The 19,365-nt window shown below is 39.5% G+C and overlaps 2 protein-coding genes across 5 annotated transcripts in view; both read left to right on the top strand.

Annotated features, from left to right (window-relative positions):
- The window catches only part of PIP5K1B (phosphatidylinositol-4-phosphate 5-kinase type 1 beta), a 100,979-nt gene that overhangs the window by 28,233 nt on the left and 53,381 nt on the right, over window positions 1-19,365 (top strand). For all 3 annotated transcript variants that reach the window (XM_052700668.1, XM_052700669.1, XM_052700667.1), the window contains exons 2-3: window positions 9,941-10,019; window positions 12,099-12,167. In XM_052700668.1, coding sequence (XP_052556628.1) covers window positions 12,099-12,167 — 69 coding nt within the window. In that variant the 5' untranslated portion in view covers window positions 9,941-10,019. The remainder of the gene's footprint in view (window positions 1-9,940; window positions 10,020-12,098; window positions 12,168-19,365) is intronic.
- LOC128089357 (uncharacterized) lies at window positions 15,443-16,683 on the top strand. Of its 2 annotated transcripts, XM_052700671.1 has the most exons (3): window positions 15,443-16,197; window positions 16,267-16,321; window positions 16,403-16,683. In XM_052700671.1, the coding sequence occupies exons 1-3, from the start codon at window positions 15,499-15,501 to the stop codon at window positions 16,540-16,542; spliced, it is 894 nt and encodes a 297-aa protein (XP_052556631.1). In that variant the 5' UTR covers window positions 15,443-15,498; the 3' UTR covers window positions 16,543-16,683. The 2 variants fall into 2 exon arrangements, with proteins under 2 accessions (XP_052556631.1, XP_052556630.1); XM_052700670.1 differs by having other exon boundaries at window positions 15,443-16,321.

Raw genomic sequence — 19,365 nt, 5'->3', positions numbered from 1 at the left:
GAACAGTACCAGCAACATTTAAATTATTTGTCTAATCAGTTCCAAAATGTGTGGTGTTACCACATCACAGACAGTCTGTTCCGTTCTTCAACTGTCTTTTGCAGCTATGGAATACCCTGAAATGGGATATTTAGAGCCTTTCATTTCCTAGATAATGTGGCTTCTGAAAATCTAAGTTTAACTAACACTCATTTAAAGTATGTAGAAAAGTTATGCTTGCAGGAATCAGATAAGACATAGAAGACTTTGAAAATGATAATAATTCACTTCAGTATCAATACCTGTGTTTCCATAACACGTTTCTGCAAACTTTTCTAGGTTTATATGCTAATAAGCTAACGGAATTAAAAATAATTGCCAGAAGCATTTAACTTGCAAGTTCTAACTAACTTGTAGAGAACTGATAAACATCTGTTTTAGTACATGTTAGTTATTTTGGCCACAGATATTTCGTGTCGTCTATCAACAATCTTTCAGGGAATGTTCAGTTTAGATAAGCAAATAATTTCAATTAACTTCTTAATTTCTTAGTTACATGCTTCTGTTGTGTATTTATGTTTGCATGGCAGTTCTGAGTTAGTGAAGAGAAATGTGGATGACATTTCGTTGAGGTTACAGTGAATGAAGAAAAGGCACAGGTCTTAAAAGAGAGCATCACATCTGCTGTGAAGTTGTTATTTCGGACATATTTTTCATCATGGTAATTTATAAGTTTGTGAATAGCTTATCATGTCTTTCTTTCATCAGTCTTTTCTCTTTATTGTTTGGACTAAATTCCTTTTCTTTCACATCCTCCTGCATAGTTCCTGTTTTAAATACCTGCTCATTCTTATTCTTACCTCTTGATGATCTGAATTGTACTTCCACCTTTCCTTAAGTTTGGTACTTAAACTTGAGTGCAGTACTCCAGCATAACCTTACCGATACTACAGAGCAGCTTCACACAAACTGGATCTTTTAAGTTTCTGAGAATGTTTCATGGATCCTTTTGAAAACCTGACTGGAGCATTATCACTGCATCCACTTCAGATCTGCTAAACACTACATGTAATAACCTACTAGAGAAAGAAACAGTATTGGACTCAGTTTGTTCTCGTCTTTCTTGTAGTCTTCTTTGTGCTAACAGCAAGAATATTTGCAAGCTGCCACTCATAACTTCTAAACAAAAGTTGTGTTGAGCTCTTGTTGTTGTCTGAGTCTTGTTAAAATTTGCCAAAAAAAACCCCAACCCTGTGGTATCTCTAGCCTGAATGCTTAACCTCATCACAGTTACTGGTAATTTTCAGCCACTTAGCATTCCCATTCAGATTCTGTGAAGGCTTTGAAAAGGTGTACTGTGTATTTTGCAGTCCAGTGACATCAGTGATGGATGACTTCTTAAACCTGTGTGAAGAGTACCTGGAAGAATTCTGTATCTGAAAAATTACTGCTGCTTTTTTCCCCCCTATTTCTGTCTCTTTCCATTCATTCCATGCTTTTTGCTTTTGGTCTACCATGTTCAATCAGTATAGTTATGTTTGTGGTCAGCCTTTTGAGCTATTCTCCGTTTTCTGAGTGATGCTTTCTGGAATTTCAGACTGATAAAGAGATTGACATGACCAAACTCTTCTTTCAAAGATAATTCTCACCCAGCAAGCTCGGGTTGTTTGCACTTCTGTTTGTATCATTCCTGTAGAAAACAGGTAACTCTTCTACTGATCTCTTTTTCCACTTGAACGTGATACCGTTCCTGTTGGATCATGCTTCCCAATTCTGTGAGTGATGCTGTTTGTCTTACTTTCCTTACATAAATCTTGGCCACTGTGTGTCATTCGTGTCCTGTCATTCAATTTTCCATGTACTATCAAAATCAAATACAGAAGAATTTTTCCTCTGATTGTATTCTTTGCTTTGTTAATCAACCATCTATCCCAGTATGCAGCACTAATTGTTAGAGAGTAAGCACTATGTGTATTGCTGTCTCAAAATGATATGTGTTACTAGCTTAGGATCATTGTCATTTTGAAGTTCTTGGCTGTGAGATGTCTTCAGCCTTGCAACTGCAGCTGACTGTGTAGGTGCAATGATAATCTCCCAAAAGCTACTGTTAGCGTTTGGAATTGTGATTGTTAACACAAGAATTGGAAGCTGCCTTTGGCTGTGTGCAAATATGTCTTTCTGTTTTGTGTGCCTTTGGGCTCTTATAAAATAATGAGAAATTTATGAGTCCACTTCACTTTGTAAAAGGAGGGCTTGTTAGCAGTTTTTCAAAATACGTGACGTCAGTTGTGTCAGGGATCAAATGTTTGTTCTTTCTGATTACTGGTCTAATATCTGTGATTTGGAAAAGTCCCACAGTTCTTAATGAATGAACACCACCTACAATGCAGTAGAAAGTTTGCACTGCTTTTATAGGTAATGTTTGGAAAGATGCAAAGAGATACTTCTGTGCTTTTGGGAAGAGTGAAGTCGTGGCTTTGGGCAAATAAGATAGATTTAAGCTCTGAATTTGAAAATCTGTGGAAGTTAAAGATACAAACAAACAAAAAAGAACACTTAGAAGAAGGCATTTAAGTTACCTGTGAGATGTAGTATTTCAAAAACAAAGTTTTGTTGTGGGAGCACTGTATGGTGTGTTTCAAAGAATTTGTAAACCATGCTTAATTTCACAAATTTGCAGTTTTATTTCCATTGTTTTTCAGCAAGTTTCCATCTGAAAAATAAAAATAGATTATTTCAAACAAAGAATGTGATTTGTAGTAGAAAATAGAATGTGCAGCTTGTGCTGTTGTTGTGGATTTTTTCCATGTGGTAGTTGCACATGTAGTCTGGTTCACTCTGGAAGGCAGTTTAATGCAATATGAGCACCACCTTAAACGGAAGAGGGCAGGGCTTTTGTAAACTGTCAAATCTCCCTGGTAGTCAAACTGTATTCTGAGCATTTTTAAACTTCAGTGGAGGTGATGTTTGCTGGTATTATACCTTCTTATGTGCTTTCTCTTTCTGGAAGCTACAGGCAGATAGATGCTGTGATGCTTCTTGCAGTAGATCTTAGCATTACAAAAGAAACATATCATTTTAAAGTACAACCTACTCTGATAAATCTCATAGTCAACCTACAAACTAACACAGTTTTTCTTATTACTACCTATTATTTTTTGTCTGTTTTAATCCAGCTGTTATACTGTATTCTTGGAAATGGAGGGGCTGGGGGAATCAGAGTATCAGAAATCTCAGTGCTGTGCTCAGCTTTCTTTCTGATACTTTAAAAATCTGTCAGTTCATTTAATACAGTGTGAGGCATTAGGATAGGTAAATAAGGGTGGTATGAACAGTTTGACAGTTTTATGACCCTTTTTGCTCTGTGGCCTTTGCTGCACTGTCATTTTGCCATGAAAAGAGGCAGATTTTTTTTTCCATTTTATTTTAGGTATGCAGTTCACCATTTCAATTGCTGAGTTGTTTGCATGCCCCTGTAATTTTTCAGACAAAATAGCAGAAGTAATTAGACAAATTTATGTATTAACTGGAGACTGAGGCTGTGTAAAATGAGGTACATTTCCTTAGGAATAATTCTCTTCTGGGGGGGGCAAGGTAAGAGGCATAACAGACTGTACACTTTGTGATCTGCTTTTTCAGCTCAGTGTGGCTCTTAGCTCTTTTCATTTTTCATCCTAAAAATGAAATGAGAAGCCTTTTCAATTTTTCAGTAATGCAGAAACCATTACAGTACTAGCACAGATTTTATCCAGAAGGTTTGACTTTCAGTCTTATCTAAAACCGCTGTAACCTGTTTGGAGGTCAGGAGGGAAACTTGCCAGGATAAGAGAACTAATTATTTTCTCCTCATTCTTTCTCTTTCATAGTTCACACAGTGAAATTTTCTGGTTGATTTCTTGCAGGGTAAATCAGTGGTATCTCTGATGCAATAAAAATTTTCCTCTACTTTCGTAGCCCGTTTCTACAAAGACAAGAAGAGATCCTCCGAGCTCCTGGGAAGAGCTGAAGTCATGGCAGTTAAGGCCAGATAAGACTGACTGTAGTTCTTGAATTTTCAGATTTAGTAAAAAGGTTTTTCAGAATTTAAGCTGTTTTCAGAACTTCTAATGGTTTTTTTTGTGTGTGTGCATTGCAGTGTGTTAAGACTGACTCAAGATATAGTGGTTTGGAAATACTAGCTTTTTTATTGTGAGTATTTAAGGTATGTGGACGTACAAGGATGTTCGATCTTAGGTGGTTATGTGATTTCTGCTGTAATGGAGTGAGTCCGTTTCACAGACTTATGTGGAATACTTAATACAAAAACAAAAAACCACTTGCTTATGTCTGTTTACTTATAACTGGATGGCCACATAAACAATCTCATTTTTTTTTTTACTCCAGGGCTGTTTGTCTGTCCTGACATGTCTGAAGAGCTTTCATTGAACTGAAAATTTTAACTATTTGGTGATGGGGTTAACTTGTGATGACCATTGAGAAAACTGTAGTATGTCTCCTGTGTTGCCTATCATTTTTCTGCAGTACAGCAAATTATACTTTCTCTCAATTTGTTTGTTTGCCAAATGCCACAGTACCTAGTGCTGCTTGCAAGGTGTTAAGAGAAGCTCTGAATTGTCCATTCACCTTTAAACAGAATCAATTAAAGGGGGGAAAAAAAAAAACCAAACCTCTAGGGAAACTAAAATGTACTTTCTGTCTGTGAATAATATGAATTTTGACAAGTTCTAACAATTTAGGTCACACTTCTCACTTTATGTTAAAGTTTCATCTACCTCCTGAGTAGTTCTGAAAATAGCATAATGCAAAAAAACCTTTGAGGTCCCTTCTTCAGTTCCTGTTCCCAAGGACATCCATGTATGCTGGTATTTTTAACTTGCTTTCCTATGGAAACAATGTATGTACTAAACTTGTATGCTTTATCGGAGGATGTCTTGTGTGTGCCAAGTTTCTTCCTTTGCACATAATCTTAAAAATAATCCTACTGTTCAAATTCTGCTGCAGATAGAATAGGAAAGGTATTGTAAGTTTTGGTTATTGTGAACAAACTCTGGTAGTGGTCCAGAGGCAAATTGTGATGACACTTAATAGAGAAAAATGCTACTGATTGATGTACATATCACACTGATTGTCAAAGAATCCAGATAAAAGGGAGGTTTTGTAACTGCATTGTCTGTGACAATTTTGTTCATTGTTTAAGAAACTGTAAGCTTCAGTCTTGATCATCCTCATTCCCAAGCAGGCAGGAGAATTAGCTTTACTAGATTGACATTATTAGTGTTTTTCGTTCCTTGAGCCACTCTTCCCCTGATTTCCCTCTGGTATTGCTGGAACATGGCAGTTCATGAAAGTCTTTTGTACAGATTCTGCTATCCTGGCACTGACTGTGCTACCTGTTAGATGGCAGTCTCTGAAACTGAGAGATGATAGAGAAATGAAAAAGCTGCAGGCAGTTTCATCTATTATGCCTGTTGTGTGGTCAGTGAACCTTACTGTTAATAACTCAAGAGCGTTTGGTGAAGGGAAAGATAGATGAAGAAGGTCTGAAAGTGGAGAATGTGTTGTGAAGAGGTGTAAGTGTAGCACACTGCTGTTGGCTGGTGTCAGTGAGAGGTGGAACGCATGTCCTGAGCATTTGAGGTCATCTCTGGAGAAAAGTACATAGAAAGAGAGTGGCTTGTAAGTGTTGATGACTTTCTTCCTCTGTGGACTGTATTTGTTTTAGAAGTTTTTCTGCTTCCTGCATCATTGTGTAACAAAGATTTCCAGTTTTACCGGAGAGGAAGCCCGGCAGTACCCAGCATTGCTTGATGAAAGTATGGTACCAGATAGATCTGTAGGTCTTTGTACTGAACTGAGGAAGTGACTCGACAAGGTACATTTCACAGCTACCACCATGAGAAAAAGTGTACTGGGCAATTTTTACCTATAAAAGAGAGTTTGCAATGAAATTGTTCTGATATTCTTAGTTACATTAACATGCTGCCTCAGTGTTATAGCAGAGGAGTGGCAAAGATCAGCAAACAATTTGACTGTGATAATGATTTTTCTTTTTAATGGAATATGTAACAAATGCTGCTTGTAGATTTAGAAATGCCTATAAAACAAACATGTAAAGATTTTGTCTTTACATGCTTTTCTGAGAAACTAACACTGTCAGGAATGCAATCTTAAGTTGAAAACTTCCAGTTGCTTACAGTGAGTAAAATAATTATCTACATCTAGCTATACAGTGTGTTTTTATATTACTGGTCTAAAGCAGTAATGTCTGCTTCTTGTATTCTTTAACTTCCAGTATTTTCCTTGTACCCAACTGGGAAACTATAAGGGTCATCTTGTTTTGCCTTTTATTTGTTATGTTTTATGCTCCTGATATTTAAAATGAAACGTGCCAACCATGTCAACCCACAGCCTGGCCCAGCCCGCCCTGCAGCCGCCCGCTGCCCCACACCATCGTGGCAGCAGCTCTTCCCTCCGAGCAGCCCGTCCTGTCCCTGGACACGCACCCATTGCTCACAACAACTGAACATCAGTGTGTGATGAGCTGGAACCAGGACATGGGGAGGGCGCTGTGCAGCGCTAACTCGAGTGACAGCAAATTATTTTATGCCTTGTGATACACTGGCTAAACACAGTCCTGTGAACAATGAACAATAGGGAGCCATGCGTTCAGTGAAAGGAATTTGAAAATAGGTTTCAAGAAGGATTGCCAAAAAAAAAAAATAATCGTTTTTTTGGATTATTTGGGACTCTGTTTTCAGTCAACATAAATGTTTCTTGGGAATTTTCAAATGAAACATATAGAGTTGCAATTAAAAAATGTATCGCGTCTCTGCTGGAATTTTATAACTCCTATCTTCCCAAAGAAAGATATCTCTCACTTCACAATCACATCTTTTTCACATCATCCGTTTTTGGCAGTGTCTATATTCATGAATAGCTATTTTAAAGGATGTACTTGTTGCTCTTTTCAGTGTTTGAATAAAAACCTTAAAAATTAAGGAGGCATAACTTTCAGAGCAATCTTTGTAAATGCAGCCCTAGACATGTCCTCTTCCTTCAATGTGGTCCAAGTTTGTTTGTTTGTTTGTTTTGGAGACTGAGAGTAGTATACCCAATGGAATGTCTCACTCAAAACCTAGAAAATAAAAACAGATTTTAACTATCAGCCCAGACAAGGCAGCAATTACAGTAAGAGTCTGCATGGCTTTAAGTTGGAATGTGTGATTTATGTAAGAAAATGATAGGAAGATGCTGAGAAAGGTGTTTTTTTGAAAGTATTCTTTACCATAGAAAGCAAGCAGAACTAGATTTTTGTTCAATCTGTGCATGAGGCCTGTAGAATCCTAATTACAGTATTTTTGATAGAAGTCTGCTTTCAGTGAAGTTAGCAAGGATGCTAATGTTCACTAAAATTGAGCTAAAAGGTCATCAAACTGTTATTGTGAGGTGGGCCTAAGCAACTCGGCTTGCATACAAGCAGCTATTTGCTTGCGGTCTGTCAGAATAGAATGAATGCCTTCTGCCCTATAAAGAACATGGAAGGGTAAATGGCATGAAATGGGTGGGCAGCTGAGGCTCACTGATATACACTGATATACACTCCTCGGCAGCGTGGGGAGTGTAGCCAGCTTTGACCAGGTGCTGGCCTGCAAACCTCACCTCTACAGTGCTATAGGAAACCTCCTCAGAATCATGGAAACTGTGGTTTCTGTTAGTTAATAAGTGGAGGATTCACTGTTTTATCTTTCTGTGCTCTGCAGTGCTCTTTAAACTTCTACTGGACTTTGTTTCTTTTTCATGTCATGAGGTAGGAATGAGTTCTGAGCAGCTCAGCCCAGTCCTTCACTGAATATCTACGACTTTGCTTTCTTCCTAAGCCCCCGCCCAACTTTGCTATGTTGTGAGCTTGCCTTTCTCAAATGCATGCAGAGGCCCGGTGCATCAGCTGTGGCAGTTTCCTACCATTGCATTAGATCAGTCCGTCAGTCAGCCACCATAGCTTGGGTATGGGTCCTAGAAGTATAAGCTGTGACCTATCTTGTTGCTGTCAAAGCTCAGCAGAGCTGAATCAGTTAGCTCTTAATACACACAGCATAAAGCAGCGGAGGAGGCACTGTCTCACTGCTCCTGCAGAGCAGGGAGAAAATATGCCAAGTTACACTTGCTTTGCTAAACTTTTTTTGCATGAAATATGGGATGTTTGTCCTATTGAAGGCCTTGAAAGAGGTTAAACAGCTGCAGTTAAGTTAGTTGGGGTGCCTTTTTCTAAAGGCAAAGAGCTGAAATAATTGTAGGTGCCTCTAGGAATGAAATAAACTGGCATACGTAAGAAAAAATTACTCTCTTTATGGTGTGTAACTTTTCGTATTTGGCAGTTACTGCAGCTGGGATCTTGGTGTTTTCCTGTTTTTGTCAGTGTTACAGATATGTATTTTCACATGAATGAGTTGTTCTTAAGTAACTTTCTCACTACATGGGGACGAACAAGCTTTCTGTCCATGTCTGGCACAAGCATACTCTTCAGCTAATTTTAGTGAAAGAAAATTTAGGTGCTGTGTTCAGATTTGGCTTTTGCTGCTGTGTATATCTGATAATACTTTAGGAAGTTTTGGGAGAAGTAGAAGATCTTACTGTTCCAATAACCCTGTGGGATTGTTTGCAGGACAGTGATTTGTGGGCTCTTTTTGGCAGTTGTACCCAGGGCTCAGTGTGAAAAGAAAATCTTACCCTCCCTACTCAAATTGTATTAATAGAAGTTCTTGAAGTCTATGTTTGTGTAATGGCAGAGCCACAAACATGGATCAGCTGATGACATTAAGTTTGTAAGTATGAACAAGCTAAATAAACTCAAGGCTGTTCTAAAAGCTGTCAGAACTGAGTTGTCTTCCATGTGTGGGATGATGGCATTAGATATCCAAGTAAAGGAATACATTAATTGCTTGAAGGCTAAGATGTACAATGGAGCTAGCTGTAGCAGGAAAATACTAGTACCCACTTGAGAAAGGATTTTTCTGAGGGCTTTATTCTCAGAAAATCTAATTTTCTGTACTTCTTTTTTTGTTCCTTTATGTACCTAACCACAGGTATGATTTTTAGTCTGCATCCCTGAATGAGTGGAGAATACTGTTCAGAAGTCTTTTATGTTATGGATACTTTTCAGATAATTGAAAATTAAGTTTGGTGGTTTTATTTTTTTAATCAATTTTTATATTCATACAATTTGTACTGATTAAGGGCAAATGAGATCTGTTTTCTTCCAGTATAGTTGTGAAATTAAATTGAAGACTAGATTTAGTGATGTGGCTTAGAATGGTTGTGTAATATGGGAGGACAAACTCACTGCAGGGAGGAGTCAAATAATACCTATTTAATATCTTTTCATATGCATATTAAAACCATTTTAACTATGAAACAGCTCACCTCAAGAAGATTACTCACAGAAGTTATGATGATAACTAATACCATTGTTAAAAACATGCACAATTAGTTTGTTATGTACAGCAGTTCAGTATGCATCCCTCCAAACTATCATGCCTATTGCTTTTTTTGTTGGTTTTTTTTTGAGGGTTAGGAATAAGGGCTATGCCATGAGAGTGGTTTAGTATTCAATTTTAAAACTCTTCTTTAAAGACAGCGTTTAATTTCACAGTGCTCCAAGTCATGTATATCTACTGCTCTATATAAATGTTTCATAGTGGAGGTGCTGGTGCCATAGTAGTGACATCTCTAGGCTAAAGGCAAGTTGGTCTGTACTAATTTTATCCAGTGTAACACTGCTAGTTTCCTAAGTATATTAGGTGACTTATTTGTACCTAAACTACAGGTGACAATTCTTGAACAGTTTTGCATCTAGCAAGATACTTACCTGGGCTGAAGAACAGTGGGAAAAAGGAAATCCTAAGCTGTTCTGTCAAATGTGCATCTGTAATGGCATAGTGATAAAAGATTTTTCTTTTAACAGATTCTGGAAAATAACAGCACCAATGAGTGACTTGATCATTGCTCTCAGCTCCAGATGATTTGCCCTGTTTTTCAGAAGGGTATGTATACATCCATTTATGAAAGTGTTGGCAAAATCCAGTATCATTTTAAGATGTGTTCCTATTGCTTTTTTTGTTGGGTTCCTTTGCACGTGTTCGTTTCTTTTATTTTTGTTTGTTTGTTTTACTTTGACAGCCACACTTAATGTGTCTCATCCACCTGATCTCTAACTTACTCCTTTGTTCTTGATCTAACATTATTTTGCAGCATGACGGAATGCTCTGTCAGTCCCTTGTTGCTAGTTGCAGGTGATACTGTATGTCAATGTAGCAAAAGGCTTCAGGTCTCTCATAAACGGCATTGAGTATCTGGCTCACCAGCCTCTTAGTTTTGCCTGTCATTGTTCCTTTGAACTTGCAGTCTGCTGAGGAGCAGGATTTCATTGCTGTATCTTCTTGTACAGCTGCATACTGATGTGGAGGAAAAAGGCGTTCATGTTGACTCAGAGTTATGTGCTGGATATAGCTCGAATGTTTTCCTGTTAGCCTGCATGTAAAATGCCTCCCGGGGTGATGCTTCTGATAGCTCATTTTGTACTGCATACCTGTAAGGTGCTTGGTTACACAGTGGTTCAGGAGAGAAGACAACGTTCTTCTCTTATATAAATTTTTGAAGAAGGTTTAAAAAAAAAAAACAACTGTATGAATGTGACCAACTTATCTATTTTATTGAAAGCTGTATGAAACAGAAGGAAAATTAATATTAGCTTTGGAACAGAACTGCGTGTTTTACATAACTCAGAAAGAAAACACAGGGAAATAAAATTGCTTTGCATTCCAATAAGAGCTGCATCTGGTCAGTCAACTAAATGTTATCCTTCTGTAGTGTAGACTGCCTGGGATCTCCTCTTGATTGCCAGCATTCAGCATCTAAGAAATAGACGTTGCTTTTCTCTAAAGAGTTTGCAGGTGAAGTAATTTAGAAACTAAGACAAGTTCATTAAAAGATAACTTAAACTGCTATTCATACTTGAAATTCAAGTACCTGTAGAGAAAAGCTGTTGAAAAATGGCGATTTGTCCTGTAAATTCTGTTATTACTGCCAGATGCTGTTAGCATTTATTGAATTACTTAAAGTAACAGTAATCAAATTCACCTATGGAACTAACAATATATGTTGTGTATGCTGTGGTAGGCCCGGTGCAGTGCCTCCTGGTCAGTGGCAGAGGAACATGTTGGTGGCAGTCACAGTGGTAGTAATAGCAGCAGTTCCACCCCTGCCACTGTGAATGGATTGACATGAACGTATCCAGTGCTTGAGCTGCTACTCTTGGAAAGCTGCAGTTGCTTTGTCTCTGTGTAGCTATAGGTGAAGGCAGTGGGGCTACAAGAGGTCAAATTTGATTGGAGTGTGCACACCTGGGTGGAGATAGGATGTTTACTTCTGGAAAAATGTTTATTTAGGGGAGGGCCATAGGGTAGATGACAGCTGTACAGTAGTTCAAGGTTCGTAGTAAAAGTATTTACCCTTTTAGTAAAAAAGTGAAGAAACTGGCTGCTGCAGAATGCGTTGGTAGCCTGCTGGAGCTGGGATGTTATGTTGCTGCTTGCAGTGTCTCCTAACAGACGAAGTCTGAGATGCTTTCCTTAGAGCTGAGGAGTCTTAAGTACGTAAAGGTAGTAGAACAAGAAATAATCAGGAGTAAATGGGGCAAGGAATATAGGTAGTGTGTTGTACTTGAAAACATATTGCTTTTTGTTCAAACAAAGAAATAGTCTGTGTAAAACGTAATGAGGGAATTAGCAATAAGTCTAGTCTTTCAAATGAAGAGTAAATTTTAGTTGCAGTAGGAAAGTAGGACATGCCAGTTTGAGCTACCCCTATAACAAGGAAAGAGGTTCTTATAAAAGAAATATTTACATTCTGCTCTTTGGGATGTTGTTTTAAGCAAGGTAAAGAGGAAAGCTTAAGATAACTTCAGTGGAAGAGAATTGTCATGAGCTGTCACCAATCTTAGTGGTTTGCTATACTCTTAAAAGTTTGAACTTAGCAAAAGATGGATAATAAATTGCCTGATATTTTTCCAAACACTTGTTTTTCCAAAGCATTTAATTTATAATTTAAACTTCTTTTACTAGATGTCGTCTGTTACTGAAAATGGAGATGTTACTGCTGGAAAGGCAAATGAAGAGAAAACATACAAAAAGGTAAATAAGCCTTATAACCTTTTCATTTCATGCCTTTCCTTTCATATTCATAATTTAAACCTGCTATAAGTGAACCATACTTCAGAACTAAATATAAGAACAAACAAAGCATGTTCTGTGGATTATTTGAAAGTATTTTATTCCTTCTGTGAAATGATAAGCTAATTCAATATGGTTTTAAAATATACATTCTTGATAGATTGGTGGAAGTTCTTTGCTCTTAGCAACAGAAATACCTCTGTACACAAACAGTTGTCAGAAATTTAGTACAGCGAGTTCCTGAATGCTTTGAATGTTTATGCCAGATGCCTGAGCTACAAACTCACTTTAACACCTCTTCAGTGTTTGCTGCAGAGTGCACTTCTTTTTTTGTAAGGAAATAGTGTTTAAGAGGTGGCGTATTTGGTATAATATCATGCGTCCATGGTGGCAGCATGAGGTTATGTAGAGATTGGTGGTAGGTAGTATTGTTTTTGGCTTTGGTTGTCTCTCAGTGGTTCTCTGGAAGCAGTGCTGTTTAGAACCATCAAAAACCATTGGTAACTAAGATGAGACATATACATGCATACATATGTACGTGCTTACACAAACCAGTTTTTAGTTACTGGATTTGATCTTCTTCCTTGACAGATATTCTCTAAGAAGTAGTGATATGTTTCCATATTGTAGTATTAAGGTCCATGTGCTCCTACAGTATATGTCATAAATTAGGAGGTATTATTTCTCTGTGTTTCCGACAGCATTGCTGGGAAAGTCAAGAAGAGTAAGCTGTTTCTTTTCCCTCTCCTCACTCCTTTTGATGGCAATGACATTTTAAGTGTTTGGGATGTCATTCTAGATTATTTTCTCAGAATTTTCTCAGGAGTGAAAGAAAAACAATGTTTGAGAAAATGTGTGGTTGTCTTTTTTAGTTAAAAATTGTCTTCAGTTTCTCTGCTTATGACTTCAAAACACTGAAGTCTAAATAATTTTCCACATCTAGTACTAAAAAAGGTAGAAAAGCTATATGCCCAAAGTGGACATTAATGCAGTCTTATAACTGCCTGAGTAGACTGCAGAACTTGGTAGTCCCTGCACAGGAGAATTTGTATTCCTTTCAGTCATCCTATGTGCCTTACTTTGTTCCCATTCAACTCTTAAGTTCAGAGTATTCCAGAGAAAGCCTTGTGAGGATTTATACCATGACACCAATTCTTCTGATGTTTTGTGAAAAGTGCATCCACCACATCATACTGGGGTCTCAGTGTCATCTCCAAATTCTGCTCTTTCCTCTGAGCTTCCAATTGTTTGTTTGTACATGGATCTTACAGCAGTTTCTTTTCTGGTATTCATACTCCCAGTTGTTCTCAGTTCAAGATCCTGTGTTATGGGTACCCCATAGTGCAGTGTTATTGCATATTGTCATTTATGCTCCAGCTTCTGAATACTAATAAAAGATAATAAAGTTTAACCCTAAAACTGATGCATGAAGAATTTAATGATAGTGTGTTTTGCTTTTAATTATGTGGTTCTTCTCATAAGGCAAATCCTTTATAAGTCTTGCACTTTATTTTGTTTCTCACCTTTGCAAGATATTCCATATAACACCATTGAAGGGTTTTTTGTTTCTTTGTTTCTTAATAGAAGGCAACTACATTTGTGTAGAAAGATGTTTATGAGGTGAGGCTGGCAGGACCTGTGTTTGACAGCAACATTTCATGTCATCTTCCATTTAATTCCAGATTTTTATGAAACCTTCACAATGGCACCACTTTCTGGTCAAGTCTTATTGGCAGTTAAAACCCACCTATCTTTAACTGCTCACATCAATTTTATTTCCTTTTTTTTAAAAAATTATTATTATTCAGGTTCTTCAATTGTGCTTTACTGTACTGGCAAAAATTGCTGACAGTTTTTGTCCTTTGACTTTCTGTGATACATTCTCCAGAAAATCTGGTTTGGGAAGAGCTTAGTTTCTTAGCTAATTCTTTTTCTACTGCTTGGGCAGTTCCTGCTCCCATCTGCCACATCCCCTGATGGAAGTGGGACTGCTTAGGCAAGATGCTCCCGTAGTTTTCAGATCAGGCCAGGCTTGCTAACTCATTCTTATTGCTCGGAGGCCTCCTTTCCATCTTTTTGTTCTTCTTGTTTAAACGTAATTGAAGTGGAGAAACATGATGTTTGTCTGTTCATTTCAGAACAGGCAAGTGGCACATCTTGGCTTGAATTTTGCCTGTTTGGGCTTTGTCTCTGCTTTGCTTTGACCTTTGGTATACAGCTCCAGGGCAACTGTGTAGCTGTTTCTTAAAATGGAACTGATATATAACTTTGATCTGGAATATTTGTAGCAGTGATGTGCTCTTTTAAGGAGGTGCATTGGTTGGTCTGGTAGCCAAACAAGTTGCATCATGAGGTGCCTGTCTGGAGCAGTTCAACAAAGCAATAAAGGGTATAACAAGAGATAAATGGGTAACCAAAATGTAGTTCAGAAACACTGACATTATAAAAAATTTTGTAATGCCAAGATTTATTTGGTGATTCAGGGTATTTCTAGTGTCAATCCTAGGAGTTAATTGTCCTGAGATGTGCTGATAGTCTCAGCGTTAAGGTCATGCTTCCAATACAGAGGGCTTAGTGAAGGAAGAGTCAGTGTTATCCTCCCGCATCTCCTGCTGTGGGCTGCACTGGTTCCACATGAAGACTCAGCAGCAACTTTATTATAAGCCATGTGGTCTGGTCTTTTAAGTTTTCCTTGGACTTTTCAGCCTTTTCCCAGAGTGAAATGCTGTAGTGTGCCTCTTTAGCTTCTGTTTACCAGCTCTTACTGTAAAGCTAAAAACAAATGAAATCACAGAATCACAGAATTGTAGGGGTTGGAAGGGACCTCCAGAGATCATCGAGTCCAACCCCCCTGCCAAAGCAGGTTCCCTACAGCAGGTCGCACAGGTAGGCATCCAGGCAGGTCTTGAACATCTCCAGAGAAGGAGACTCCACCACCTCCCTGGGCAGCCTGTTCCAGTGCTCCGTCACCTCACTGTAAAGAAGTTGTTACACACACTTGTACAGAACTTCCTATGCTGCAGTTTCTGGATGTTTCCCCTTGTCCTGTCTCCACTCACCACTGAAAAGAGTCTGGCCTCACCATTCTGCCCCCCACACCTTAGATACTTATAGACCTGGATCAGGTCCCCTCTCAGTCTCCTTTTCAGAACAGACCCAGTTCACTCAGCCTTTCTTCATAGGAGAGATGCTCCAGGCCCTTCACCATCTTTGTGGCCCTCCGCTGGACTCTCTCCAAGAGATCCCTGTCCTTTTTGTACTGGGGAGCCCAGAACTGGACGCAGTACTCCAGATGAGGTCTCACCAGGGCAGAGTAGAGGGGGAGGATCACCTCCCTCAACCTGCTGGCCACGCTCTTTTTAATGCACCCCAGGATGCCATTGGCCCTCTTGGCCACAAGGGCACACTGCTGGCTCATGGCCAACCTGTCGTCCACCAGGACACCCAGGTCCCTCTCTGCAGAGCTCCCCTCCAGCAGCTCATCCCCCAACCTGTACTGGTGCATGCAATTATTCCTCCCCAGATGCAAGACTCTACACTTGCTTTTGTTAAACCTCATCTGGTTGTTTTCTGCCCAGCTCTCCAGCCTGTCCAGGTCTCGCTGAATGGCAGCACGGCCTTCAGGCATGTCAGCCAATCCTCCCAACTTTGTATCATCAGCAAACTTGCTGAGGGTGGCCACTATCCCCTCATCAAGGTCATTGATGAAGATGTTGAACAAGACCGGACCCAGCACAGACCTCTGGGGGACACTGCTGGTTACAGGTCTCCTGCCAGACTCTGCACCGCCAACGATGACCCTCTGCGCTCTGCCAGTCAGCCAGTTCTCAACCCACCTCACTGTCCACTCATCTATCCCACACTTCCTCAGCTTTGTTATAAGGATGTCGTGGGGGACAGTATCAAATGCTTTGCTGAAATCAAGGTAGACTACATCGACTGCTCTCCCCCCATCCACCCAGCCAGAGACAACATCATAGAAGGCTACCAGGTTGGTCAAGCACGACCTCCCCCTTGTGAACCCATGCTGACTGCTCCTGATAACCTCCTCTTCTTCCAGTTGTCTGGAGATGACATCCAGTACAAGCTGTTCCATCACCTTTCCAGGGACAGAGGTGGGACTGACCGGCCTATAATTGCCTGGGTCTTCCTTCTTGCCCTTTTTGAAGACCGGAGTGACATTGGCTATCCTCCAGTCTTCAGGCACCTCCCCCGTCCTCCAAGACCTCTCAAAGATGACCAAAAGCGGTTCAGCATTCACTTCTGCCAGCTCCCTCAGCTCCCATGGATGCATCCCATCGGGTCCCATGGATTTGTGAACATTGGTGTTGCCTAGGCACTCTCGGACCACCTCTTCCCTGACTGAAGGGAGGTCTTCCATTCCCCAGATCCTCTCACTAACCTCCAGGGTCTCAGATTCCCGAGGGGGAGCTTTTTCACTGAAAACAGAAGCAAAGAAGGCATTCAATATCTCCGCCTTCTCAGTATCCCCCGTTACCAGAACACCTCCATGACTTAGCAGGGGAGCTACATTTTCCCCAGTCTTCCTTTTATTGTTAACATACTTAAAAAAGCCTTTTTCATTATCCTTTATCCCCTTCACCAGATTTAATTCCAGGCGGGCTTTAGCCTTCCTTGTCACTTCCCTGCAGGCCCTGACAACATTCCTGTATTCCTCCCAAGTGGTCAGACCCTTTTCCCGCATTTCATGGGCCTTCTTTCCTTTGAGTTTGTGCACGAGCTCCTTGCTCATCCACACAGATCTCCTGCCACCCTTTCCCAATTTCTTCCTCACAGGGATGCACCGATCCTGAGCTTGGAAGAAGAGCTGCTTAAATGCCGACCAGCTCTCACAGGTCCCATTCCCTTCTAACACCCAGCCCACAGGATTGCTCCATGTAGGTCCTGGAAGAGATCAAAGTTGGCTCTCCTAAAGTCCAGGGTAGCAATCCTACTTTTTGCTTTACTTCTTCCATTCAGGATCTTGAATTCCACCATCCCGTGGTCACTACAACCCAAGCTGCCCCTGACCTTTACTTCCCTGACAAGCCCTTCTCTATTAGTGAGAATAAGGTCCAGCAGTACTCCTCTCCTCGTCGATTCCTCAACCACCTGCATCAGGAAGTTGTCTTCAAATCCTTGTGGATAAGTAAAGTTCTGATACAACTTTGCTTGAAAGGTTATGATTTCCTTACATAATGATGGTGGAAAGGGGGAATGTCTCAGTGTCATATCACTTTGTCCTGAGTAATTTTTGCTTTTTGCCTAGTTGCAATGTCCACTCATTTTTCATAATAGTGTGCAAGGATTATGTCCATACAGCTTTCATCACATTAATGTGTCAAGTGCATACAAATAGGAAAAGAAATACATGGAAAATGTCTGATGTAAAATTTAGTGACTCATAGGGGAAAGTTAAATAAACGTTGGCTTTGGAGGCATTTTCCATTTGTCATATCCACTGAGAAAGAAGCCTAACAAATCAATACATATTAAACGATATTTTTGCTTGATCTGGAAATGTAAGGAAATGTAAATATCCCTTATTAAGAACTGTGATTAATTTCTTCATAAGGAAAACATGGAAGAAAATGAGAGAGAAAATAATTGCAAACTGTAGTTTTTATCTATTTTATATATGTTTAAAAACATTTTTGGTAGATTACATCTGGTGTAAATGAAACTACTTTCTTTAGCACTGTACTGTCAGACTCATTGACATGAATAATGGTTTACTGAAGTGTTTGTCCATCTGGGGACAAATTGTATCTTAACTGTTGTTTGAAAAGAAAAGATGTTCTGCAGTGGCAGAAATGTTCACCACCTTCTCCTTGTCTGTTACTCACCCTTCTGAAGACCCTGGAGCTGATGTAGATACTGCTTTGAGTGCACTGACTGAAGTAGAGATAGGCTATGCAGTTTTGTCTAGTGATTTTGGACAGCTGGAGAGTGAATTAGAGCTGAAGACTCTAATTTGCTCCCTTTTCTGCTGTTTCCTGTATAGCGTGGCTCATCATGCAAATGCTGTCATTCAGAACACCACCCCACACTTTTCCTTCTTTAACCCCAACTTCTATTGATGAACAGTGTCAAATAGTGCAGGGTATAGCTTAGGTGCAATGGGGTAGCTGCCCTGGCTGCGTCCCCTGCCTACTCCTTGTGCACTCCCATCTTCTCACTGGTAAGGCAGCATAAAAGTTGAAAAATCCTTGGCTTTGTGTAAACCCTCAGTGTGTTAACAAGACTGTTTTCATCACAAATTGAAAGCACAGTACTGTACCAGTTATTATGAAGAAAATTATCTCTGTCCCAGCTAAGGTCTGAAGGAATCTTATTCACAATTGAGAACTTTATTTCTGTGGTATTTTCACTGTGTATTACCAGTGTGTTCCAAACATGTCCTGAATTCATGTAGAATAGTCTTAAGAGCTATTATAAACATTTGTGATAATGACTGTTTTTAAGTTCATCCCTATCAGTTAAAAATAAACTTTCATTTTTATGAAGAAGTTCTTTCCTCAGAGGGCAGTGAGTCACTGGTACAGGATGCTCAGAGAAGCTGCGGATGCCCCATTCCTGGAGGTGTTCAAGGCTAGCTACGATGGGGCAGTTGAGCTGGTGGGTGACAGCCTTTGCCCATGGCAGGGGGTGGAACTAGGTGATGTTTAAAGTGCCTTCCAAGCCAAACCACTTTGTGTTTTCTCCAGGAGGAAATAAAGCTAGGAATAAGTTAGCATGTAGACCTGTCAGTTCTGTTTATGGAACTTCAGATACTTCCAGTAGTTTCTTTATAATTTTGTTTAGCTCAGCTAAAATAGTGATAGATATCTTACTTGTCTGAATTCTTGAGGCCTTCTTTTCTTCAGTGTCCTTCAGTAGTCATGTTTTGACCCAGATCTCAGATGGAAGAAAATGTGATTTGCTATACACATGAACACTTTAAAGATCCAAGATGATGTCTTGATTTGCTAAAACGTTGTTAAAAGCCTTGCTCAATCATTGCTAAGAGTCCTAACTATACAGATATTGGAATTCATAACTGTATCAAGACAGTGGCACAGTTATAAGTATGCAACAGTCTCTTATTTTTCTCTTGAGATTTTACTGATTCAGTTATTAGAATCTGCTGACAGTCGTGCAGCTTTTGCATTGCAGTGTA

Source organism: Tympanuchus pallidicinctus, unplaced genomic scaffold (assembly GCF_026119805.1).
Source record: "Tympanuchus pallidicinctus isolate F22 unplaced genomic scaffold, pur_lepc_1.0 scaffold4, whole genome shotgun sequence".
Classification (NCBI taxonomy): Eukaryota; Metazoa; Chordata; class Aves; order Galliformes; family Phasianidae; genus Tympanuchus; species Tympanuchus pallidicinctus.
The sequence above is the reverse complement of the archived record's forward strand: the minus strand, read 5'-3'. Positions and strand labels throughout refer to the sequence as shown.